The 26,419-nt window shown below is 46.4% G+C and overlaps 1 protein-coding gene across 3 annotated transcripts in view; it reads right to left on the bottom strand.

Moving 5' to 3' along the window:
- Positions 1 to 25,704, bottom strand: part of CATIP (ciliogenesis associated TTC17 interacting protein) — a 286,772-nt gene extending 261,068 nt beyond the window's left edge. Inside the window, exon 1 of one of the 3 annotated variants that reach the window (XM_085646977.1) lies at positions 25,586 to 25,704. In XM_085646977.1, the coding sequence (XP_085503103.1) occupies positions 25,586 to 25,625 (40 nt within the window). In that variant the 5' untranslated portion in view covers positions 25,626 to 25,704. The remainder of the gene's footprint in view (positions 1 to 25,585) is intronic. The other 2 variants (XM_085646978.1, XM_085646979.1) reach the window with 2 other exon arrangements.
- Positions 25,705 to 26,419: the final 715 nt, after the last annotated feature.

Genomic DNA, 26,419 nt, shown 5'->3' with positions numbered 1-26,419 from the left:
ACCCTCAACCAATCCCACGATCTCCTGGCCAATGTAGGGTAATGGGGCATTGGCGAGATTTTAAAGTACCAATAAACAACTGACAAGAGGCCAGGAGCCAACCACGGACAAGACTTTCTCCAACTAAGCAGCACCTTTCAGGCTAAACTCCAAACGGATATGTTGTTCCGCCTCGCTGATTGGCTGTAGGCACTAGACCCCTCCCCCGGAACTACAAAAGTTTACATTATCGACCACTGTTAGGGGAAAGATAGTTTATGGAAGCATGGCTGGGAAACACAAGGTTTATTATCGGAAGGGGACCATAAAACAGCGATCAGAGCGTATTAAGGGGCTCACATAGGGTGTTTATAGTAGTGACAGCGAAGGGGCGAGTGTGCAAAGAGCACCAGGTAGAATTACCTCCAGAGTCACTGAGGTCGTGCACGTGCAAGGGCTGTGTAAGCAGCAGACTGACAATCTGGGGTGCATTCACTCTGCCCTGCCAGTCACTCTTGGGCCGTTTACCAGACACTTGCTCCCCAGGGTCCATGGCTTTTTACAGCCTAGGGTCATGTACCTCGGGGGGGTGACCATCACTAGTCTTGTATTCACTCCCCAAGGTCAGAGACAGTCTGCAGTCTAGGGGGTACTGTCAGTCCAAGGGTAACAGTCACTGTAGTCTCCCACTCACTCACTCTTTGGGGGTCTGTCACGGTATACAGCCTAGGATCCTGTCAGTCAGAGTGACTATCACTAGTCTTCCACTCACTCCCCAAGGTCAGAGACTGTCTGCAGTCTAGGCGGTACTGTCAGTCTGAGTGGGGCAGTCATTGCAGTATTCCACTCACTCAATCTTCAGGGACAGTCACGGTATACAGCCTAGGGTCCTGTCAGTCTGAGAGTGACTATCACTAGTCTTCCACTCACTCCCCAAGGTCAGAGACTGTCTGCAGTCTAGGGGGTACTGTCAGTCTGAGTGGGGCAGTCATTGCAGTCTTCCACTCACTCAATCTTCAGGGACAGTCATGGTATACATCCTAGGGTCCTGTCAGTCTGAGAGTGACAATAATTATGGTTTGCCAGTCACTCACTCCCCAGGGTCATTGCCTGTGTACAGCATAGGGTCCTGTCAGTCTGAGGGTGACAGTCACTGTGGTCTCCCACTCACCCCCTCACTCTCCGTGGTCAGTCACGGTATACAGTCTAGGTCCTATCAGCCCGAGGGTGACAGTGACTGGGGTCTGCCAGTTACTCCCTCCTCAGGGTCATTGTCTGTTTACAGGCTAGGAATTAGACTGGCTGAGGGTGACAACCACTCTGGTCTGTCAGTCATTCACTTTCAAAGGTTACTAACATTGTGTGTTTGCACAGGAATCTGTCAGGATGCTGGTGACAGATTCAACTCAATCACTCTGAGGCATAAGCTTCTGACAGACTGAGCTGAGCATTCACTCTGGTCAGGCTATCAGCGACAGTGCATTCAGACATAGGGATCTAGGTTTCTGAGGTAGTTCACTCACGTCTGCCAGCCTTTCCCTTGAGATCTGTCAGTCTTAGGGTGACAGTCCCACTGGCTTCTCACTTACTTTACAGATTGAGAAATTATCTAAAGCTATAAAGACCTCACAGTCTTAGGGTGGACATTTATTTTACTGCTGCCTAACCTCTCTACGATCACTAATACTTGGTATATTTTATTTAGCGTTTCAAAGGGATCTTTAGCCACGTTTGTGCAATTTTCCAACAATACAATTCTAGGTGCAAACCGCTGTGGGATGTACACAGCTTTGTGACAGTGTAGGGACTTCTAAAGGGTCAGTCTCGTGCGTTCCGTGTAGTGGGGTTTAGTTGGGTGAGGGATGGCAGCAAGACATTTGCCCCAGTTTCTTCAGATTGAGCTGGCTCACTTCCAGACACATATTCAATTATCCCGGGGTTACTGTCCTTCAACAAATGTGCTATTCAGATCCAGACACTGAGGCAGTGTCGTCTCAAGGTAAGTAACACTTGCACATGCTATGTTAGTGATGTTCCACAGCTGTCACCATGGCATGTCTGCTCAGCGTGGCTTAAAAACTTAGCAGACGATCGATAAACCATAGTAAACTGTTGTTTGTTTATGAACTAAGATGAGGGAGCTCCTCTCTACAGTCATCCCTTACATCAACCTTTAGCGCAGACCAAGGCTACCATGTTCAGATTCTGGCAAAATCAATGTCTACGCGATGCAGCCTTACTACAGAGGTGCTTGTGTGATTCCCTTCCACCCACCACTGTAGGGCTTTCTGCTCAAAGTGCGAACTTACAGCGTATTTGTGTGTATGGAATATTTGGGGATAGAAAGTGATGGAGTGTGTGATCGTGTTGACGGCGAGTTGTCAGTTGGAGTGGAGAAGAGTGAGTAGTACCTATAAGGTTTTAACTTTTTTGTTTTTGTTTATATTTTTACTTTAATAAGCGCGGCGCCGTCTTCACTAGGTGTTGCTTTTGGTATTGTAAACAATAATACCTTTTAATTTTTTCAAAGGCATTGCCATTTACTATATCAATAGCTCAAAATAATGTCATTGCGAGACCTATTGCATTGTTAATGTTTGTTCTTCTCGCTCCCGAGGAACAGGAAGTCCAACAACAACGGGTGAGTGTACGTGTATCGCATGTGTGAATCGTTCAGATGAGTAATGCGGATCATGCGCCATCTAAATGACATAACATGCATATCACAGGCACAAGGTATGAATATACAAAAAAGTGATGAAGTGGCTCTCATATTGAGTTTAGATGGGTGCTTTTTACAACAAAACGGGCACTAATCGCAAAAGCTACTACGATTAATATGGCAATAAACAGGAGTAGTACACCAGTATCCCCCGCTAAAGTAGCGGACATCCACTGAGTGTATTAGAATAGGAGCCTTAATGAGAAAGGTTCACGTTCAGGGACTCCACGAATGATAAATGGGTGGACAGGATGGAACTATCACTGTTTCCACCTTGACAGAGTGCACAGGGTGATGCATGCTATAAATTTGACTCTCACGTGGGGATTATAGATAATGCACTGGCCTTGTATTAATGAAAGTACTACCAATATCGGTACTAACATGGCCATTTTTAATTACAGGTTGGACTCAAAAAAAGAAAGAAAAGGGCAAGTATATACAGTGCCGTGATATGCACAGAGATATGTGCATTTAACCGACAAAAAACAGATAGCTCAAAGAGCTTACAGACCAGGGAGGTGAGTCATATCACCCTGAAGAAAGCCCTTGGACCAATTGGGCCTTAGAGTAGGGCTGAAACATGTTGGTGTAGGGTTATAGGACTATTATTTCCTTATAACCCACATATATTTTCTTAGTTTTAACATCCCCGGCTACTCCGCGAACATAGGGATACCTTAGAGTAGGTCTTTAAGTGCTCCCTGGAATATGGTTGAGCCCACCCTGACCTTTAGGAGTCAGGGTGAACCCGATGATGAAGCATGACACTACTAGAGTGTGTGGGGGTTATTTAAAGAAAAGGAATCTTTTCCTTCCCTGCTTATAACTAAGCGGAGCCCCATGAAAGAATATCATTGCCTAGCACTCGATAAAATACCGTAGGTGGGATACTCTTTGTGTGATTATAATTAGGGAGGACGTATCCCCCCTACCTCTCCTTCCATAAGGTGGAAGGACCTCTCTACCCTCTGGGTCTGAAAGAGAGGTCACCGCTCTCTCAGATCCCAAGTATAGAAGAAGTGTGATCTCTGCCAGCACCCACTCTGCCAAAAGCACAGTTTCCTCGCTCCATTTAGGGTGGAGATAGTGGCATCTTAAGGATTTTGGGGGCCCAAGGCAGACATATTTTGGGGGCCCCTGTACAGAAGAAAGTTAAAATTCCTTACTCATTTCCTGCTAATTCAAGCAGGCATAATGACAGATTATACTAAATTATATGTGGCACTTTAACAGGGACACACAAAGACAGATGAAATATCTCTTGGGCCGAACCCCAAAAATCCTTAAGATGACAAAAGGTAGAAAGACAGAGTCCGTGGTAGCAGGAGACAGAGAGGGAGAGCAGTTTAGCTAGAAAAAAAGGAATGGACAGATCAAATAGAGGGAAAGTTCACTTTACTAAGGGGGATTTTGGGAGGTGGAGGCCCTGTGCAGTTGCCCTTTTTGCCCATGCCTTAAACCGTGTCTCTGGGTGGAGAAACCACTGATTGTACACAGACACAAAATCAAAGGTAGCAGCTCGCCCACACAGGCCCACCTCCATCAGTGGATTGGGAAGTTTGCCTTGTTTTTTGGAGCAGTCCACCTTATGCAGATTTTCCCTGCAAACAATAATGGCGGTCATTTATTTTTCAAAAGAAAACTCCAATCCGGGGATTTGTTCCAGAAATGTAAGAAAGTGTGTTGAGTGGGTTGCAACAACATGAAGTTTCTGAACTCAGATCCCTGCTTGCATGGAAGGAATGTCTAAATTGAGGTGGTGGCCCGCTGCCTGGTAGCATGGAGCTGGGTTTGAGACCTTCTTGACTGAGTTCCGAGCGAGCTGTCTACAAGTCTGTAATGATGAGTCTTGAGGTCTATTTGTAGGATTTTTGTGGGACTCAGACCTCAAGTGAGGCTGGCACCCAAGGGATCACTTGCAGACTGAAGTGGGAGCTTAATTGGGCCTATCCAGATTTAACCTCTAAAAAACTCAGACCGCACTGAGTAAACAAAAAGCTAAAGGCTGTATCAAGCTTTCCACAATGTCGAGCATACAGAGCAAACATCTATGTAGACTTAATGCTGAAAAGGCCCAGCTGGGAAAAAGTGCCTTCCACTTTCCAATGCTGCACACAAAGTCTTGTGCAGCAGTCTCTCCTTCCTTTGCCTGTTCTTATTTGAGAGTTTTGCAGCTCTCTGCGGGGTGAGGGGGGCCAAGATGGCGCTGAAGTGGATGCTCTAAATTTTCCTCTGTATCGGGCCCGCTCAATATCCCTATTCAAATGTGGAAACGGCCCGTTGGTGCTGCCGCAAGTGAAGTGAACTGCCCCTGCAATGCACTGGACCGAATATTTTGGGTGACCGGTGCTCGTAGAGGCACCGTGGCTGAAAGAAATATCCGGTGCTGCTGGGGAGGACCCTTGCGGCCCAGTAAAGCTAGCCCTGCCGAGCCTTCTAACAGCACGACTGGGCTTGGAGGAACCCTGCGGGACACTGGGGTCATCGGATACGCCCGAGCTGACACAGAGATTCAGACCCGTGGATCGAGGTCCCGGAAGACACATCGCATAGAGGGGTAGAACCAGCCGCAGCTCTGCTAGCGAATGAGACAGGCCGAATGACTCACCACATCTGAATTACCCCCAGGCAGAGTGCTCCGTCAATGTGGCAGCTGCAACCTGAGAAGACAACCAGTGAGGAGCTGGGCCTGGGCGGTGCTGACGATCAAAGATGGATGCCGGCGCGGGGCACCCAGTCACGGGTAGACCCACGGTGCGTGTGTCGCAGTGGCTGCCTGAGGCACTGCCGGTGAACAGGAGCCCTCACCCCGCTCAGTAGGCCTGAACCTGGACAGCACCTGCTCTCAGATACGCGGATATTTCATAGCGCCGCAAGCCCCATCAGGCCCACGACATCAGTACCGCCAATAGCAGCTATACGTAGCTGCCTGAGTTAGTCCACAGACCTGACCCAGTGCTAAGGCCTGCGATCCTGACCGGAGCTAGGACTGTAAGACCCCCTGCGACCCTTGCGCAAGATTCCAATACGCGACTGGCTGAACATCGGGACCGCCCACCACTGAGAATATCAGGATACTCCTATTGAAGCACGTGCATATTCGCCCACGGGGAGAAGGACTTGCTGTCGGGCGGAACACAATTGAGACTGAGGGCGGCATGGCGTGGGTCTCCCCAGTGGGTCGAAGCCTTTGTGCTCAACTGGTCAGAGCACTGTGTAGCCTCCTTCCCCATAAAGATGGGCAAAACCAAGATGGACAAGCCGCAGGCCCAGGCTGGGTGTGTGTGTCGGATCCGGCGGCCAAGCCTCTGACGACACCCAAACTCCGAAGTTGACAGCAGCAGCCCAAGCAGACCATTCACACCACTTTGATGAGCTCTTAGCACCGATCATGGATGTCAAAACAACATTGGGCCCTAAAATAGACACATTATGCGCAAGAATGGGGCTTCTGCGCGAAGAGCACAAAAAACTGAAGGACAGGGTAGAGGAATCCTAATCGATATTAGCAACCTTGAGACCCATGGTGGCGACGGCCTCAGAGCAAATCAGAACACTGCAAAAGGAGGTGGAGTACTTAAGAAACCGGGTGAAAGACCAAGAAGGAAGGTCCCAAAAGAATAATGTACGGATAGTGGGCCTCCCCAAACGCATCGAGGGGCAAAGCATGGAACTCTACCTCGAATCCTGGTTCACTGATGTAATACTCAAGGGAAAATACTCTAAGTTCTTCTCAGTGAAAAGTGTCCACAGGGTACCAGGTGGACCCCCCCCACCAAGGTAACCCCCCCCAGACTGGTGGTGGCAAGACTGTTCAATTATCGCAACAGAGATCATATACTGCAGGTGACAAGGGCTCGCGGATATGGCCGATAGTAAACACCGAGGTCCATATATACCCAGACTACACGCTGGCGGTGCAGCGTTGTAGGTCCTCCTTCCTGGAAGTCAATAAATGCCTAAGGGTACATGAAGTGAAGTATGCACTACAGTTTCCAGCCATATTGAGGATCCAACACAAACAGGGCACTACTTTCTGCTCCACCCCGGAAGAGGCCTGGAGCTAGCTGGAACAGAGCGGCCTGGCACACAACAGGGAGACAGCGGTGGAACCTCACCAGAAGTGGCAGCCTCGCAGACATGAGACACGTGGCAGTCGACAACAGCGGGGCACCTCCAAAGCCCGAACACCAAGGGAAAGAGCGCAGGCTGTCAAAAATGCGGAAAGACACGTGGCTTCCGGATCCCCCTCACCATCGGGAACAGAGGCAGACACAACTTCAGAACATGCCTTCTCATTAATGGACTCGCAACAGACAGCAGTGCTGGTCGGAGGCCCTGCGGTTACTCCGCAAAACGCTGACTTGTGATCCACCGCTGTACGGATCAACAACAGTATCTGTCGGGGAGGGGGTTGGCACTGTGTGACATGACGGTTACGCAACTCAAGTAATGCAACACCAGAGTTATTTGGCCCTGGCCAGCAACCCCCATCTACCGAACTCGATACGCCATCATGCCACACCCATGATAAGTGTCTGTTACTGAACTAATCAGACATCGTCTTCTTCCCCTTCCTTTTCTTCACCATTTTCTCTACTGTCTCTCCCACTATATCTATCCCTTTCCTATCTGCTACTAGGTTTGATCGCAGTTAAGGGCAGATTGTCATCCACCCATTGGTGAATTGGCCTGGGTCTGAGAGTTGGGTATCAATTTCGTTTAAAATGTTCCATCCACATCATTAACTTATACATGTTATACATGAAGCGCACACCCATTAGAGCACCACAAGGGGGTCCAAAATTTGCTGGAAGGGCAAACACGTGTAGCTGGCTACAAGGGACCCGACCAACACACATATAAAATAATTCAAGAGATCAGATCACAGAGTAACCAATTGCTTTTACTAACATGGAATGTCCGTGGACTGGCGGGATATACCAAAAGACACATGGTGTATCAATATTTACGCAGACGCAAGATTTCCATAGCGTTTCTCCAAGAAACGCACCTGACCTCACAACCAATCACTTAATTACATAAACGTTGGAGGGGTACAGTAATAGAGACCACATACTCTAGTTATACCAAGGGGGCCATGATATGGTAGCGCCTGGGACCCCATTGCAGACGCTCCATACACAAGTTGATCCGAACGGTTGCTATGTGATACTAGAGGGACTGTCAGGAATCTAGTGAACGTCATTTCTGTTATGAAGAATCAAGGTTGCAATCATAGGGTTATTGTGAAGCCCTCTAGTTGCAATTGCTGGGTAAACATTTAAGCAGGAATTGACCTTTCAAGATGGCCGCCTTATTCGCCAGTTCCTCTTATGTGCTGGCACTGAAGGAGTGGATCTCGCGTGATTCGAGATTTCATCCTCGGCGCGCGCGCGTTCCACTGCGCACTTCAATTTGAACCTTGACTAGAGAAGAAGCTGTTTACCTGCGTCACGCTACAGTTTAGTCAAAACTGGTAGCGTTCTTCATAGTGTTTCCACATTTTCTCTCAGAAGTATTTGAACTAGAAATGCCTCGTCACAGTTCATAGTTTTGGGCAGTTTTTGACAAGAACATTGTTTGTGACTAGAGCTGCCCCTTCAGTCCAAAAGCAATCAGTTTTTCTCTTCATTGATATCCAGAGAAGCTCACCGAGGATTCGCTGCTTCGGTAGGCTTACCGTTGAGCACGAGGTGAGCGAGTGAGAATATCTTCATCGCCCAGAGCCAAGTAAGCACAAGACAGTTTAAGACTGCATCGAGAACTGAGCAAGTTACAAGGCTTCTATCATACATGCTCAGCCTCCCCCTCCCATCCTTCCATGCGTGCTACCCTATTCTGTCCTTCCACCTTTTTTCCTTCCTAGTTTCCTTTTGCGCGTAAAACCCTTTTGAGCTGAGCATATGTATATCTGTTTGCATTCAAGGATTACCTTTGAGATTAGAAATTCCTTTGAGGAGCCAGAGAACAAAGGGTACTTTCGCCAAGGAGTTTAATCCAATTGCTGACTATTGCATTTCATACATTTCCATTGGATAGTCGCAGTATAGTGATAAGGTAGGAAGACAGGCCCATAGAGATATTAGAGTAGAAGGTTAGGAAGGGAGTTTAACTGTTACTTTTCTCTCCTATGTGCACTAGGAAGTAGCTGCCCCTCAATTCCAGCTGCAACCTCCATAATATCAGAAGAGGAGCAATTACTCACGCTGAACCTGGTAGGATTAAGGAGAGAGAGAGAGAGGAAGAAGTCAGAAGTAGGTACAAATGTTAGAATTGAAGAGTTGTCTCCCTCTGTGCATTAGGTGCTCCCGTATCGTCTAAGAAGAGCGAAGCAGGAGTTCAGGTCCAGCACGAGTGTCTCTTCTCTGTCCACTCCCCTTTCCCCCGGCCTGGAGAAGCTGCTTAACGCAGTGAGCTCCGGGAGGAGGGCATTGGGAAAAAGTAACATTCTGCCTCTGCGAAGATTCCAGTGCACTCTTGACAGATTGAAGTGCCCACGAATTTTCTTCACCCAGGCAGAATGGCTGAGGGTTTTAGTTTAAAGGCTTTAGGAGAAATGTTAGAGCGAATTCAGCGAGAAATGGGGACACTTAGTGAGGACAACAAGAATTTAAGACAGGACATACTAGCTTCCCGTCAAGAGACTATGTTACTCTCAAAAAGGGTTAGTGAAATCACGACAGGAGTTCCTTTGTCCCAGTCCTTGCCTAGTAACATTCAATCTGACCAAGACCAACGCACAGTAGCACAGGTAGTGCATTCAGTTTCCCCACTCATTCCTTTGGCCCCCCCAGAAAGATTTAGTGGAGATCCTCAAAAGGCCCAGCTTTTCCTTACGCAGTGCTCCTTACATTTTATGTGTCGTTCTACTCTCTTTCCTGATGCTCAGTCACGAGTAGCATTTATTTTATCCTACCTGAGTGGGGATGCTGCAAATTGGGCCATGCCTTTAGTTTCACGGGATGATTCTTTTTTGTATGATTTTGAACTTTTTAAGGCTGAATTTCTGAGGATCTTTGATAGATGCAGAATCTCCCAAGCTACGGATAATGAATTGTTAGAGTTGCGTCAGGGATCCAAAGACCTTATAACATATTTGACTCATTTCAATAAACTTTTAGTAGAAACAAATTGGCCAGAGGAAAAAAGATCTGCCCTATTCTATCGGGGTTTACGTGATGACATAAAAGATACATTGGCACAGATTCCGAATCGCCCCACAGAGTTTTCGGAATTAGTGGATCTGGTTCTGGAGATCGATTTCCGAAGTTCGGAGAGGAAAGGAGAAAAGAGGTCAAGAGATTTACGATGGAATTTTCCACGTTTTGATAGAGCAAGATCTGATCAGAGCAAGAGTTCGGGAACTTCCATGGAAGGTGAACCCATGCAGATTGGATCTGTTCGCGGTTCTTTGACCAGAGAAGAGAAAGAACAAAGAAGACAAAAGAAGCTTTGTATGTATTGTGGGGGTGCTGGACATTTTGTGAAGGAGTGTCCTAAGAGACCTGAGACCGTAGCTTCGGGAAACTCCCAAAACCATCTGTAGGCGGAGTCGCTCAGGTGGTGAAACAAGGGAATCAGATTCCTGAGAGCCATCAAATTATGAATACCCTTCAGACTCAAACTCCACATTTAACCTTGCAAATGACTGTAAGGTTCAGAAAGAAAGAAATCACAGGTGTGGTAATCATGATTGATTCTGGTGCTACTGGCAACTTTTGCGATATTAAATATGCCAGAAAGATGGGAACCCAAGCGGTGCTCAAAGAACGTAAAGAATCAGTTAGAGCGGTGGATGGTACTAACCTCTTTTCGGGCCCTATTACACACCATACAGAACTGATGAAACTCATCCAGTCTAACGGTCACCAAGAGATGATCCAATTCAATTTAATTGACGCCCCTCAATTTCAAATAATCCTAGGAATTCCGTGGCTCTCTTTGCATAACCCCAACATTGATTGGGAAAATCGAACAGTCAACATGGATTCGTCCTTTTGCTCAGAACATTGTTTCCCTCATGCTGAGGAGATCTTAGAACCCTCGTTAGCTACTCTGTTGTCCTTTGGGGGAGAATCCATTGGAGTTATCGATACCTTGGAAATTCCAAAGGAATATGAAGATTACAAGGAAGTATTCAGTGAACAAGAAGCTGAGAAGTTGCCACCACATCGTTCCTACGACTGTGCCATTGACCTGGAACCAGGAGTCGCCCTGCCTTGCAGTAGGATTTATGCTTTGACCGAAGCAGAGAATGACCACCTCAAGGAATATCTTGATAGATATCTCGCCAACGGGTTCATTAGACCGTCTCAGTCGCCGGTCTCTTCTCCGCTGTTCTTCATTCCGAAGAAAGAAGGTTCTTTAAGGATGTGCATAGACTATCGTGCAATTAATCGAGCAACCATTAAGAACCGTTATCCACTACCATTGATCTCTGTTCTTCTTGATCAGATTAAAGATGCTCAGATATTCACCAAACTAGATTTGAGAGGGGCCTATCACCTTATTCGTATGAAGGAGGGGCATGAATGGAAAACCGCCTTCAGAACCAAATATGGATTGTTTGAATATCAAGTTATGCCCTTTGGCCTCTGCAATGCCCCAGCGGCCTTCCAACATTTTATCAATGACATCATGGGAGATTTGTTGGATAAGATTGCTGTTATCTATTTGGATGACATTTTAATCTTTTCAAAGGATCCTCAAGAACATTCCGGTCATGTTAAGGCTGTACTAGAGAGGTTACGTCAACATCAACTGTATGTAAAATTAGAAAAATATGCTTTCAGTGAACAGTCAGTGGAATTTCTGGGATTCCTTGTGTCTCCTGGTGGAATCACAATGAACGCCAAGAAGGTTCAAGCTGTAATAGAATGGCCTCCACCCAAGAATGTAAGAGAAATTCAGAGTTTTTTAGGTTTTGCCAATTTCTATCGCAGGTTTATTCAAGGATTTTCGCAAAAGATTGTACCGATTACTCGATTGCTTAAGAAGGGTGTAAAGTTCCAGTGGTCAACTGAGGCGGAACAAGCTTTTGAGTACCTCAAGAAGAGTTTCACTTCAGCCCCAATCTTGCTTCATGCAGATCCAACCGAGCCATTCTATGTGGAAGCAGACGCTTCAGATCAAGCTATTGGGGGAGTCTTGTCCCAGCGGCACAAAACTACTGGGCAATTGCATCCTGTGGCGTATCATTCAAGAAAACTAAGTTCAGCTGAGATCAATTACACAATTGCTGAGAAGGAGTTATTGGCAGTCAAAGATGCTTTCGTCGAATGGAGACACTATTTGCTTGGAGCTCGACATACGGTTACAGTGTTCACCGATCACAAGAATTTGCAATTCCTCAAATCCGCAAGAACTTTAACTCCTCGCCAATTGCGATGGTCCCTTTATTTTGCAGATTTTGATTTTGTAATTACCTACCGCCCAGGAAACAAAAATGGCAAGGCGGATGCCTTATCTCGAATTCAGACGGAAGTCACAGAACACCCGATAGATCCACAGCCAATCATTCCAGAATCAAAGATTGTATGTACTCTCTCCTTGACCGACTACAAAGAAGAAATTGGGAAACACATGTCTTCCTTTGAAATGACAGAATGGGCCAGTCAGGAAGAAGGAAGAGAGATTGTGAACTCTTTACCATATCATAAGGGAACACTATGTGCCCACTGCGGAAATTCGAGAACATGTGATGAAAGATTGTCATGATCACCCTTTGGCTGGCCATAAGGGTACCCTGAAAACTACAGATCTAATTCAACGTTACTTCTGGTGGCCCAACATGAAATCCCAAATTAAACACTATGTAGATTCTTGTGAGCTATGTCCTCGAGGGAAATCCACTAGACAGGCTCCCCAGGGGTTTCTGCAACCTTTACCCATCCCAAAACACCCTTGGCATACTGTCACGTTAGGCCTCATTGTGGACCTACCATTGAGTAGAGGTTACAACACAGTACTGGTAGTAGTAGACACTTACACTAAGATGAGTCACTTTATCCCAGTAAAAGGGGTTCCTTCAGCTCCAGAGTTAGCTAAGCATTTTAGCGAACATATAGTAAAGATACATGGGATTCCCAAGATTCTAATTTCAGACAGAGGTCCCCAATTTGTGTCCCACTTCTGGAAGGCTTTTATGAAAGGTTTAGGAGTGGAGGTCAGGCATTCCACTAGTTACCACCCTGAGACAGATGGTCAGACCGAGAGGATGAATCAAGAGTTGGAACAGTACATTCGGCTGTTCCTTCTGGATCAGGGAGGTGAGTGGTCCGACCTGCTGTGGATGACTGAATTTGCACAAAACAATGCAAAGAATGTTTGCATTCAAGGATTACCTTTGAGATTAGAAATTCCTTTGAGGAGCCTGAGAACAAAGGGTACTTTCGCCAAGGAGTTTAATCCAATTGCTGACTATTGCATTTCATACATTTCCATTGGATAGTCGCAGTATAGTGAGAAGGTAGGAAGACAGGCCCATAGAGATATTAGAGTAGAAGGTTAGGAAGGGAGTTTAACTGTTACTTTTCTCTCCCATGTGCACTAGGAAGTAGCTGCCCCTCAATTCCAGCTGCAACCTCCATAATATCAGAAGAGGAGCAATTACTCACGCCGAACCTGGTAGGATTAAGGAGAGAGAGAGAGGAGGAAGTCAGAAGTAGGTACAAATGTTAGAATTGAAGAGTTGTCTCCCTCTGTGCATTAGGTGCTCCCGTATCATCTAAGAAGAGCGAAGCAGGAGTTCAGGTCCAGCACGAGTGTCTCTTCTCTGTCCACTCCCCTTTCCCCCGGCCTGGAGAAGCTGCTTAACGCAGTGAGCTCCGGGAGGAGGGCATTGGGAAAAAGCAACATTCTGCCTCTGCGAAGATTCCAGTGCACTCTTGACAGGGACTGATAGATGGCTCGCCTTTAGCACTAATCTTGCTCTATACCACTGAACTTGGGACAATCGGCATTCTTACAAACAATGACCCCGGCGTTGCTCCATAAAACAACAGCACCCGCATAATGGGTAGGGGATTTCAATAGCACATATGACCTTGACTTGGATCGGTCGCGTCCACCACTCCCAGGTGCACAGTCCAGCACCCTGGCTCAGCAATTGCAGACATGGTCCATCAATATGCATTTTCAGGATGCATGGCGGGGCAAACACCCCAACGGGAGGGAGAGTGTACTCCAACTATTCAGGCCTTCATGATTTGAACACCATAACAGATGCAATATACTGTTCTACAGTAGCCCTGCCCAGGGTGTCTCACGTTGAATACCTCGCTTGCACATTATCGGACCACAGTCCCTTACAGATATAGCTAACATGGGGCAAGACCAGATCTAGTATCCCTACATAGCGCCTCTCCTTGGAAGCACTCAGAGGCACATCTCTGTGAGCTTCCCTTTTACAATTCATGATTACAGCATACTTTCAAACCAACAAAGGTATTGCAACAAATGCCGGAATAGAATGAGACGCATTCAAAGTGGTTTTGTGGAGGCACGGAATAAAAGCTGTATATGGCTCCCACATGACCCTTACTAATGAGTTGCAAGAATTAGAAAACGAAATCCAACGCAGCAAACGTCTCTCCCCCACTGATCCACACATCATGCCAATGCACAAACTAAATTATCTCATAAAACAACACTAAACCGACTGTGCGCCCTTGATTATAAACAATTCCTCGCTATACAGCATGCAGAAGGGGACAAAGCGGGCAAGACACTTGCGTGGTTACTGAAAAATTATACAACTCAAACACCCATCACATATATCCGTGGCCTCGAAGGCTGGATAGTAAATACGCAAGCAGAGATTAATAAGTCCTTTCACGAATATTATACTTCCCTCTACAAAGCACCCTTTCCATACGACCGCCAAGAACTACAACAATTCCTAGAACGCACAGCCCTCCCACAGATCCCACAAGCCCACTTTGCAGCACTCGTGACCCCCATATCGGAAGCTGAAATTACAGAGGCCATCTAACACTTGGCAAGAGAAAAACTCCGGGACAGATGGATGGTCTTTGGAACTTTATTTGACGTTTAGCACACAACTGACCCACGCTTACACTGCATCTACAAAGAGGCATTCGACCATGGTATACAGGGGCGTAACAAACACCCCCGCAGCCACCGCGGTGCGGGGGGCCCCCAGTCTTCAGTACATGAAGGGGGGCCCCCTCAGCTCATCGGATCGGTAGAGAGCTATGGGAGGTTAGCTCTAAGGCAGCTAAGGCAGCTGCAGTCTGCAGCCTGCCCTGAGCTCCTCGTGCTGACCCAGGGCAGGACTGAAGAGAAACAAAGTAACAAGTTACATTGTTTCTCTTCAGTCAGAGCGCGCCAGGCCCAGAAAAAGGATGGGGGTGGGGGCTCCGGAGGCAGCACAGAGGAGACTCAGAGAGCTGACAGGGTAAAGGGTGGGGGCTCCGGAGACAGCACAGAGGAGAGCTGACAGGGGAAAGGATGGGGGGGGGGGGGGGCCAGAGACAGTATTCACCACAGAGCACTGCTCCTCTGAGGCAGCACAGAGCTGACTTCGGCCAGAAAGTTTGCAGCTCCAGAAACAGGATCTGCTGGGAGGCATTGGATGGTGAGAGTTAGAGCTATTGATGTTGTAATGGACAATGTATTTTACCTATGCCTTTTCTGTTTGGAGGGGAGGGAATGTGTGTGGTGTCAAGTGGACATGTATGGTTTGGACTGGAATTGTTAGTTGTGGAATTGTGTTGCGTGGATTGGATCTGTGTAGTGAAATAATGTGGCATGGTGTGGTATTGTGGACTGTGTGTCTTGGAGTGAGATTATCTGGAATGGTATTTTGTGTTGTGGGGTGGTATGTAGTGAAGTTTACTTTTGTGGTGTGCTGTTAAATATTGTAGCTTGATGTGAAATTTTGTGGTGTAGATTGGATGTATGTGGTGTGGTGTGCATTTATTGTGTTAGTCTGAATTATGAAGTTTGTTGTGAATTATGTAGTGTGGAATGGAAATGTGTAGAGTTGAATTGTGTGACGTGGAAAGTTGCAGTGTGAGTGAAATTATGTTGAGTGGTATTATGAGGCATGGTGTGAAGTGTAGCTATGTGGAGTGTTGCTACGAGGCATAGACTGGATTTATGTGGAGTGTATGTATGCAGTATAGAGTATGGAGTAGAGCATAATTATGTGGAGGTTAATTATGTGGAGCTGAGTGGTATTATGTAAAGTGTTATTATGCTGTGTGATAAATTGTGTGGGGATGAATTGTGGAATTGTGGAATTATGTGGCATGGTGTGGTGTATAATTATGCGGAGTGGAATTATGCAACATGTTGCAGAGTTGTATTTTGTGGAGGGTAATTATGTGTTTTAGAGTTGAGTGTAAATATGTTGTGTGAAGTGTAATTATATAGGCTGAAGTGGAATTAAGTGTAGTTGAGTTGTTTGGAATGTAATTATGTGGTTGGGAGTGGTATTACGTTGTGTGGAATGTTATTCTGTGATGTGGAATGTTATTCTGTGATGTGGAATTATGTGGTATGGAGTGAAGTGGAAATATGTGTATTTTTAGGATTGTAATTATGTGGTATGGAATTGTGTAGGGTTACATTATTTATAGTTGAATTGTGTGGCATGGAATTATAAGCAGGGGTGTAACACAGGCCCCAGGGGCATAACACAGGCCCCTGCAGCCCCCGCGTTGTGGGGAGGCCCTAGCGCTCCAGGGGCCCCCTCGGCGGTGCCAGCAAGCACTACACATCTGTGACCATCTGGGATAGGTAATTAATTAATATAGGTAGGTTATGTAACTTACGCTTGCTCTTGACTTTTCTTCATAAATTAAATTGTAAAATCTTTAAAAAATTATAATGGTGCACACTGCGTAGCATGCAGATGTCTCCGCCGCCGCATCTGCGCGGTCTTACTCTTCACCCTTAGGGTGGGGCTGTTGACCAATTGTCATGCGCATTGCTGACTGGTGAAGCGAGGAGGCATCCCAGAGGCCAGAGTGGAGACAATTGAGAGGTAACGTGCGACGGCGACCACCGGCCATAATTTAATTATTTCTCTGGCTAGCCTTGTTTGCCCTGACTTCTGCAGCCCGCGCAGGTGAGTCATGTCTGTTCCCCCAGTCTATGCCCCCCCCGCAGACAAGTGCACCCCACCCAAAATTCATTGAGACGACCACTTGTGTGCGTAAGGTCTCCAGTTTAGAGTGAAGGCATTTAGTAAAAGAAGGGCGCCTTTAGTACATGAAGGTTGTTTGGAAAAGAGGGGGGGGGGGGTTATGTTACACATTAAAGATTGAAAGTGTGTGTCATCAGTTTCACCTGCGATTTATGTTGATTTGCAATTTTACAGAAAACACAAAAATCGTCATTGAAGTTTGTGGGCACAAGAAAATGTACCCTTCACCTATGAATTTACACCTTCTTCTGTGACTTAGGGAGAAGTTTCCTGGTTTCGCCCGACTTTGTCAAGGCAAAGTGGTACCCACCTTCCCCGAAAACTGACCCAATTTCTTGTCACTGATTTCTAGTTGCCGAGTGATGTTGGTTCTGAAGGGGCGAGTCCAGCTGAACTGGACATCAGGGTGTGAGTGGATGGAGTGGGGGGGAGGGTTGCGGCAGAGAGGGTGAGGATTGGGGCTGTGGTGGCAGTGGTGCTACATAAATTGCAGCTTGCAGAAAAAATGGTTTATAGCTGAAACAGATAAAAGTTACAAAAATACAGCAACATACATTGCTGCACAGTCGAATGCCCTTCGCTAAAATTGACAGGCCACCTTTCAGTTACTCTTTGCTGTTTGGTTGTTAAACTGAGACTGAGGTGAAACATTTGCCAGCACAGTCTTAAAAGGTGCAAAAATTAAAAAATGTAAGTATAAGTATCACAAAATGTGCAGCATTGGACCGCATAATTTGCCTTTACCTGCTGCATATTTGAGTACCTGCAGCTTAATTCTCATCGCACTGCATACCATGTACTTCCCTTCTGTTTACTGCTGTCGCAAATAGCCACCAATCCTACCCCATTGATATGAAAGGAAAAAATAACATTTACAGCCTTTCTACGTTACGAAGCATGTTCTATCAGAGGTTGCACGTGACTTCCGTGGAAACAGGCACCAGCGCGTGTAAGTCTCTTCTCTTTCTGGACTTTTTTTTATAACACCAGCACAACCTACCTAACTTAAGACCTTTGAACTGTGGGTCGCTCCGTGCACTTTTCCGCCCTGAAACCCTCGTACTTCGCTCAGTAGCAGTAAAAGGATCAATGTTTCTGGTCCATAAATGTCTCCAAATGCCTGACTTTGTGGGTGTGACAAGATTACCCAGCATCCTGCCCCAGAAACCTGCCAGCCCCACAGACCTTTCCAGGCAGAGAAACCTGCCAGCCCCACAGACCTCTCCGGGCACAGAAACCTGCCAGCCCCACAGACATCTCCAGGCAGAGAAACCTGCCAGCCCCACAGACCTCTCCGGGCACAGAAACCTGCCAGTCCCACAGACCTCTCCGGGCACAGAAACCTGCCTGCCCCACAGACCTCTCCGGGCACAGTAACCTGCCAGACTCACAGACCTCCCCAAGCAGAGAAACCAGCCAGCCCCACAGACCTCCACAGGCACAGAAACCTGCCAGTCCCACAGACCTCTCCGGGCACAGAAACCTGCCAGCCCCACAGACCTCTTCGGGCACATTAACCTGCCAGCCTCACAGACCTCTCCAGGCAGAGAAACCAGCCAGCCCCACAGACCTCCCCGGGCACAGAAACCTACCAGCCCCACAGACCTCCCCAAGCACAGAAACCTGCCAGCCCCACAGACCTCCCCAGGCAGAGAAACCTGCCAGTCCCACAGACCTCCCCAGGCAGAGAAACCTGCCATCCCCACAGACCTCTCCAAGAAGAGAAACCTGCCAGCGCCACAGACCTCCCTAAGCACAGAATCCTGCCAGCCCCACAGACCTCCCCAGGCAGAGAAACCTGCCAGTCCCACAGACCTCCCCAGGCAGAGACACCTGCCAGACCCACAGACCTCCCCAGGTAGAGAAACCTGCCAGCGCCACAGACCTCCCCAAGCACAGAATCCTGCCAGCCCCACAGACCTCCCCAGGCAGAGAAACCTGCCAGTCCCACAAACCTCCCCAGGCAGAGAAACCTGCCAGCGCCACAGACCTCCCCGGGCACAAAAACCTGCCAGTCCCACAGACCTCACCGCCGGGGCACATGAGAATGTTTTTCTATTTTTTTGCTGTGGCCAAAATAGAATAAGCTTACTATGGGCTAATTACTGTTGCTATGTCAGTGCAAAATGAATATGTTCTGTTTTTTACCTGGTGTTAAATTGGATGTCTTATGGCCCGAAGTTGTAGGTCTGTTGTTTTTCTAATGAGATAGCTCCATAACTGAAATAACAGTCATTTCTGGCATCTTCACAGTGGCGTAAGATAAGCCCCCGCAGCCCCCTCGGTGCAGGGTGGGCCCTCAAGCTCCAGGGGGCCTCCTCTGCAAAAGTGGTTGGTGGTGGCCCGGGGAAGGGGCCCCCTTCGTGTACTTTGCAGGGGGGCCCCCTCAACTTTCGTTACGCCACTGATGGTATACTACTGCCCTCCCTCCGCGAGGCAGTGTTAGTGGTACTGCTCAAATCTGGCAAAGAGATATCTACATTGTATAACTCTCCAAGACCTGATGCAATGATCCTACTGGCACCGCTACAAGGAGTATTGGCATGCTGCATTGGCAGTCACACTCACCGACAAACAATGGTCGCAATGCATCGGGGTTCTGAAAATAATATCCACGAATGCCAGAATAAAGTACACACAATTTAATTATCTTCACCACACATATCTAACCCCACACAGGCTGGCATGTATTTATGTGACAGCTATTGACATCTGCCCCAGATGCCAGAATCCACATTCATTCACATGGTCTGGACATGCCCCATGTGATGGCATTCTGGAGCGATGTGGCTGCGGCATTATCGGACGCAAGGGACACTGTAGTCACGACCCAAGGGCAGCATTATCCACTAGGGATAACAAAACGTAATGCGCGACGCAAGAACATCAACAAATTTCTGGAACTGTCTCCTAGCAGAATCTCGAGCAATAATCCGGATGAAGGACCTTTCCTCCTAACTAGTCAGATGGCAGTCCTTATCTCCTAAATCTTATCAGAGATTGCAATATCTGACATGACATAAGAGGACGTCAATTCAGACTACAGTATTTGGTCTATATGTCTGTACGTATCTCGTTAATTAGTCGAACGACCTGACACTTTCACAGTTCTTAGAAAGATAAGGTCAGACATCATCTGCATCAAAAGGGGTGGCATGGTAGATATGAATCTACAGAAATGGAGAAACGTGGAGACCTCAATGGTCTGAAATGGCAGCCTCTGTGATTGAAATGGGGATGCCCATTGTCTAAAATGGCGACGGGCCTACCTAAAATGGAAGCCAAATGAGTCTGACCGTGGGGCATTACATCAGTTTCTTTACAACCTGATCCTTACAGATCATGCCATTGAGGTTGCTACTGTGACTACGTACCATGGGGGCAAGGGCCACCTCTGAAAGGATAAAAGTCCTGTGGAGGACATGGATGCTGCAGAGGGCCTGTGAAAACACACCATGACCTCCATGGGAGGCTAAGGGTCAAGTAGGACCAACCTAGGGTTGAGGGCTCTCCATCCCCATGGCGGTAGAGTGCTGGTGAATAAAGCGGCATGAACTACATTAACAAATACAAACCATGGCTCGATTGGACAAGGCAGGGTTGGACCACAGGAGACAAAGGAGGTGCTGATTATGGTGAAAACTATGCTAACTAGATGCCTCAGCTGGACTCTCTATGAGCAAATAAGGCCTCATCAAATGGCAAGAATGGCATAACGAATGTATGCACAGATAAGTTCAAAAAGATGTTACAGGCCATACTGTAAACAAGGACTGCACTGATTCCAAGATTGACATTGTCACATAGGAGAATGATTAGGAACTAGTGAACAATTTTAACTAGGATTTGCTTTGAATGACACCCACTTGCAGTAAATTCCTTAATGAAAAATGAGTGGTGTTGTACTAATCCTCATTCTGGTTATTACAAAGAACAAAGTGATTTAGTTTCTACTCCCCACTTTGAGCAGAGTTTGAAAGTAGCTACTGTGTAGGAATGGATGCCATCTTGAAGGATTTGTGGCCTAGCTGCTTTAACATGGACTCCATTTAAAGTTCTCAGAGAGCAATGATGGTGCTGCCCAAACTCCTGTAGAAGGACGCCAGGATCTTCACCGCCTAATTCATGAATTCCGTTGTTGGTTTATGTGTTGGTAACTTTTAGGCAAGCTGCGCAATATTGTTTTTGCTTCAGCATGTTGCACAGATGCACTATATTTACCAATCTGCACACTGAAACTCATGAACAAATCCGTTGATGATTTTTTTATTTCTATCTTGAGCTATTCCTATGGCTTTACTGGTACAATAGCCAATAGTTAAAGGAGTTTCTGTTTAGTGAATAAACCAGCATCTACATTGACTTGTGATTGTCAGTTAGTTTTAACTTCTATTGTAATCCAAGTTTGTGATTACAGACTATTGACTATTTGTATAGATTATGAGCGGAACTGCTGCCGGTGGCTATTGTTGAATTGTATAAATACATCTATTGCTCCATCAAGGTATGGGGGTGAAAGGGAATGCCGCCTAAGAACCTCGTACTGACTCCCTTTTGCTGTTGCAAAGCCTGTGATTCACAATTTCCCAAGGTTTGTGACAGCAAAATGGCTATTTACTATATAGTAAACCTATTTTGCAATTTGGCAACAGGTCACCAAATGACAAAATAGAAGAGCGTAACAAATCATTATTTGGAAGGGCGTGTTTAGAACATCACTTAGGGGACCAATGTCAACTCTCAAAAAAAAAATATTTTAAGTTTCCTTTATTAAAATGTGATCACAGACATAGTGGTATGCTGACCCTATAAGGCCACCACCCTGTGATGGTATCCAATCTAGTGAGTTGCTATTTTTGCCCTAACTTATGAATATTTTTCTTTTTTTCAGGAGTTTTATAAAGCACAAACATGACCCAAAGGTATCACAGTGCTTTACATGAGCACCAGTTGCATTACACAAGGACACTCATTTTTGTTAGGCACAGGGAGATTAAGTGATTTGCCCAGAATCACAGGATGTTGAGCGTCATTGCCCAGACTTGAACCCGGTTCCACAGATTTGAGCTCGACCACCGTAGCCGTTACGCCACAACCTCTCCCCAATATTGATGAGGTACCCCTTGGGTAGGGACTAAACAGCCTATAGGGCATGGTGCAGTGTATTTAAAAAATTGGGCATGTACTTTTAAGTTTTACATGTCTTGTAGTGAAAAAATCCTAAATTTGTTTTTCACTACTGTGAGGCTTACCTCGACCACAGCAAAACATTTGGTTACCTTATTACAATCAAATAATAAGTGCTAACTTTCAGTTGGGCAGAGGTAGGAAAGCCGAGTTTGGTCTCTAAAGAACTGTAAATTAAAATTCTCTTCAATGGTAAAGTTGTATTTTAAGCCACAATTCTGAAAATCCACTTTTAGAAAGTTGGCATTTTGTTGTCCCAACCATTTGGTGCCTACAGTCTATATCTTTGGTCCATGATTAGTTCTATCTGGCAGTTGGTCTTTGTATATTACTACCAGACAGGGAGACAAAGGCTGAGTAGGAGTTGGCAGGATGGACCATCTCTGACTTGATAGGGGGCGGAGCTGTCATCTATCACTACTTGCATATCACAAAGACTCTGCCTCAGCTCACTCACAAAGGGTGTCACACTAGTTTTTGTGTCCCCAGACAAGCAGTGAGGCAGGAAACTCCAGATTAATTTGTAGGGGAGGACTTCAGAAGGTTCTCCTGCTTCAGGGAGAAGGACTGCCCAACTTTGAAGTCTGCCTTACTGACATGCTTGCTGCCCAAGGCCTGCTGTTCTTGCACCAGGACTCCTCTGCTGCTGTGAGCTGCCCTGCTGAATCCACCCTGCTTGTATGAACCCAGAACATACATCGGCACACCTCCCCACAGCCCACCATTCACTCTGGCCCAGAGTACTGCAGCTCGTCCTTGATGCCGACGCATTTCACCGCAAGTCCTCATAAGCCCTGGCAGCTACTTTGAAGCCAACACCTGCCAAGTGCAATGCATCTCGTCCCCTGCGTCGATGCATCCCAGCGCAAGTCTCTGCAAGCCCCAAAGGTTTCCTCAATAACAATGCAGGACCTCGCATAGTAGCTCCTCATCGATGGTTCTTCGATGCCAGCCCAAACAGCTTGACGCAAGGACTCTGCAGACTGGCACCCAGGCCCACAAGGTGCTTTTCAGTGGACTGAACTCAGTCCTGTGTCCGGCCCATGCTTCATCACAGTCAGCCTGAACTTGTAACTTGGATTTGATCTACCAAGACCAAATAACCACAGTTGGTGCTTTATGCTTCTAAGTGCTTGATTTTCACACAATGCTTAACATTTCTTAACTGCCGGTGTACTAATTGCATTTTTGTTCTTTTGGTGTCAAATAATTGCTGCAGGAGGGTTAAACACATGTTAATGTGGGGTTTTCATGTGTTTCACCCTGACAGGAATTGTGGTTGCTGCTTGAGAAGGGTTTCACCCACCTCAATCAGTAACCCAATTTCCTACAAGTGATAAAAATAGATCCTTCTCCAGCAAGTAGTACTAGGTTGCAACTCTGGGTCTCCTACTTTACCAAAATCTTTGATCTTTGGCAAATCATACTCTCCATGCCCAAATGTGACCATATATAACCATTCTGAATTAGGCAGAATGAAAGAAATAAGCACCAAGGGCATATTTCCAAGACAGGCCTCCATGGTTTTCATTCATACTTTCAAGACTGTTAAATTGTAGGTACCCACTTTCCCTGTTAGCATCTCCAAAGACTAAAGTGTTCCTGAGGGTGGAACACTTTAGCTTCTCCTTCTTCTGTGTGCATACAGTTGTGTCTAACAAAATACACATTACTAAACCCACGTCACTGTAAAGTTTAAGTAAGGTTAATAAAAATAAGCATTGGTATAGCAAATAGGTCTCACCTTTGGGACCTTATAAGTGTTTAGCCATGCAACAGTTGATGTTGTTGCACCAAGGATATTGTGCTGGATAACTAAACACTTATAAGGTCCCAAAGGCGAGACCTATTGGCTATGCCAATGCTTGTTCTTGTTACCCAAGGTAAGCTTGTGCTAGACACCAAATGTCCCACATTTTGCCGCTTGCAGGGTAAGCAAAACAACATTGTATTAGGAAACTTCCCTGCAGGATGCCACAAGCTGCCTGACAAGGGATCACTTTCGCTTCTCTCAGCCCCATGTTAAGAGGTGCCTGTCTGCAGCAAGTATTTGTTTACTGTGTCACTGGGAGAGAGGAGCTGCAGCACAGATAAGGTCCTGCACACTCCACCCTCATGCGCTGACTCAGCGAGACCTAAAAAGCAAATGCAAGTTAAACTAATGTGCGGGAAATGCGTTGTTCTGGTAGGAGAGCCCAGTTGGTTAATATAGTGATTTCAGATGTCTGTGAACCAGGAAAGCCACTGATCTGAATCTTCGGATTACCAGATTTTGAAAGCCAAAAACCGGGACATTTCGCAAAAAATAGAAGGACTCAATGCGACATCATCAGAAGGACACAGAATGGAAGCGTGCAGCGATATAGAAACACAGACGAGGCACTAAGAGAATAAATAAAAAGTAATGTTTTCCCCAAGGCGAGACCTATTGGCTATGTCAATGCTTGTTTGCCTTAATTATCTCCCTGTGTTCATTCTCCGATCTGCACTGCAGCCCAGCTGAACTCACACTAGCGCCCTGAAGTAGCAGATTGTCGCAGACGGCACTTAATATTGAAAAGTGATCGCGGGGGAAAACTGCTACCGCCGGCCACAGCTTGCAGTGCATGTGTGCGAGTAGTGCGCGCGCAGCAGTAATCACGCCATATAGCGCCTCTGCTCAAGCGCGCGCCCGCGCACATGCACTGCAAGCTGTGGCCGGCGGTAGCATTTTTTGAAGCCCTTACTTAAAAACTCGCCAGACCAGCGCAAGCGCTGGGTCAGGCGAGACCTAAAAACCACCCAACCGCAGGCCAACCCACTGAAAAAAGGAGTTTTGACCACCCTACTTGACATCCTATGTGGCGGAACCCTCACATATATTGGCCATGCTTCCCAGATTTGCAACGCCAGTTCCGTTTTTTCTCCATCTGGCCTTTCAAATTTAAGAGAAGTTCAAACGTCCTAATTTTCTGAGATGGTCGACTGAACAAAGGAGTCAGGCTTTCAGCACGTTCCTGGGACAAAATAGCAAGCAGACTGCAGCTTAAAGCACAGCACTGCCAGGTTTTCAAGGTAAGTGCGTAATGCGACACTCCAGTCGAGGTGTTTTTTTTTTTAAATTCTGGGGCTTGTAGTTTTATTTAATTCCAATATAATACAGGACTACAAGTCCCAGAATTCAAAGAAAAATTATGGACTGGCGTAACATATTACGACTGGACCTGAGAAACTTGCCAACTATGAACCTAATGCTTTTAAAACAAACTATTTTGAGTGTAAAGATTTAACGTAATTCCCTTTAGGGGCTATTTGTGTGTTCTTGTCAATGAAGTCATTCTGTGCCCCTCGGTCAAAGCCCTCCTTTTAAGGCATTCCATGTTTTTTTGGCTTTCACAATATGTCCCACTACCCTCACATCGTGACCCGATGCACTGTGATTTTAACAGTTACAGATCTGTGGCACCACTTCCCTCCTTCCCCGCTACTAGATTATTTTTGCCTGCTTAATTTGAACCCCGGCAGACCCCCACACTTGCCTGTCGTGGACACTCCCGCAGACTGTTCCTCCTCTTCCATCTTTCTGGAAGTTAAAAGCGGCGTCTTTTCGTTTCCATGGCAATCACTAACGTCGCTGCAAGGGCGTGACGTGCCTGCAGCAGAACCGAAACCAAAGGCGCTGACATAGAAAGGAGAATAGCCGACGAACCGCTCCCAGAGGCGGCCATCTTGAAACGGGGGAAAGTCATCTCAGTACTGAAAATCTGAGCTACGGAGCGTTTATCGCCAGAGTTTGAGTAAAGCACCGCCCTTAGGCATCTTATGACGTCACCGCGACCCGTTGTAAACTGCCCTTCCTGTAAAATCAACCTCCTCATGAAATCAGACATAAGCTGTGACTGTCAACCGTTGGAAAGGAGCAAGGGCCGATTTCCAAGAAGCTATGCTACCGATGTAAAAGGCCTTATTCCCAGTTGAGTTAATTTATATCATATTAGTACTAGCGTTTCAGTTTGGAAAGCTGTTAAGGCGACGTGTGGTTTTTTTAAGCTCGTTTTTTCTCTTGAGATTTACATATATTCTTTCCCACAAAGCATGCCATACTCACCATATTTCCACATATTTGTGCTAGTTGATACATTATTTTTTCTTTATTTTTGTGATTTTATATAGCACGGACATGGCCCTTAGGCATCAGAGTGCTTTACAATAAAGCAGAACGTATTAATAACAGATAAGAAATATGCATGAAATATTAAAGATAGAGAAAACGCCAGGTTAGCCTCCACACAGGGTAGAGTGCACATAGCAGTGACAGACAGGTAGTACAGTACCTCGAGCTGGACAACAATTGTACGTGCTGGTTGAGGATA

This window comes from Triturus cristatus, chromosome 3_2, assembly GCF_964204655.1.
Source record: "Triturus cristatus chromosome 3_2, aTriCri1.1, whole genome shotgun sequence".
Taxonomy (NCBI): domain Eukaryota; kingdom Metazoa; phylum Chordata; class Amphibia; order Caudata; family Salamandridae; genus Triturus; species Triturus cristatus.
Note: the sequence above shows the minus strand (reverse complement) of the source record. Positions and strands in the feature narration are given on the sequence as shown.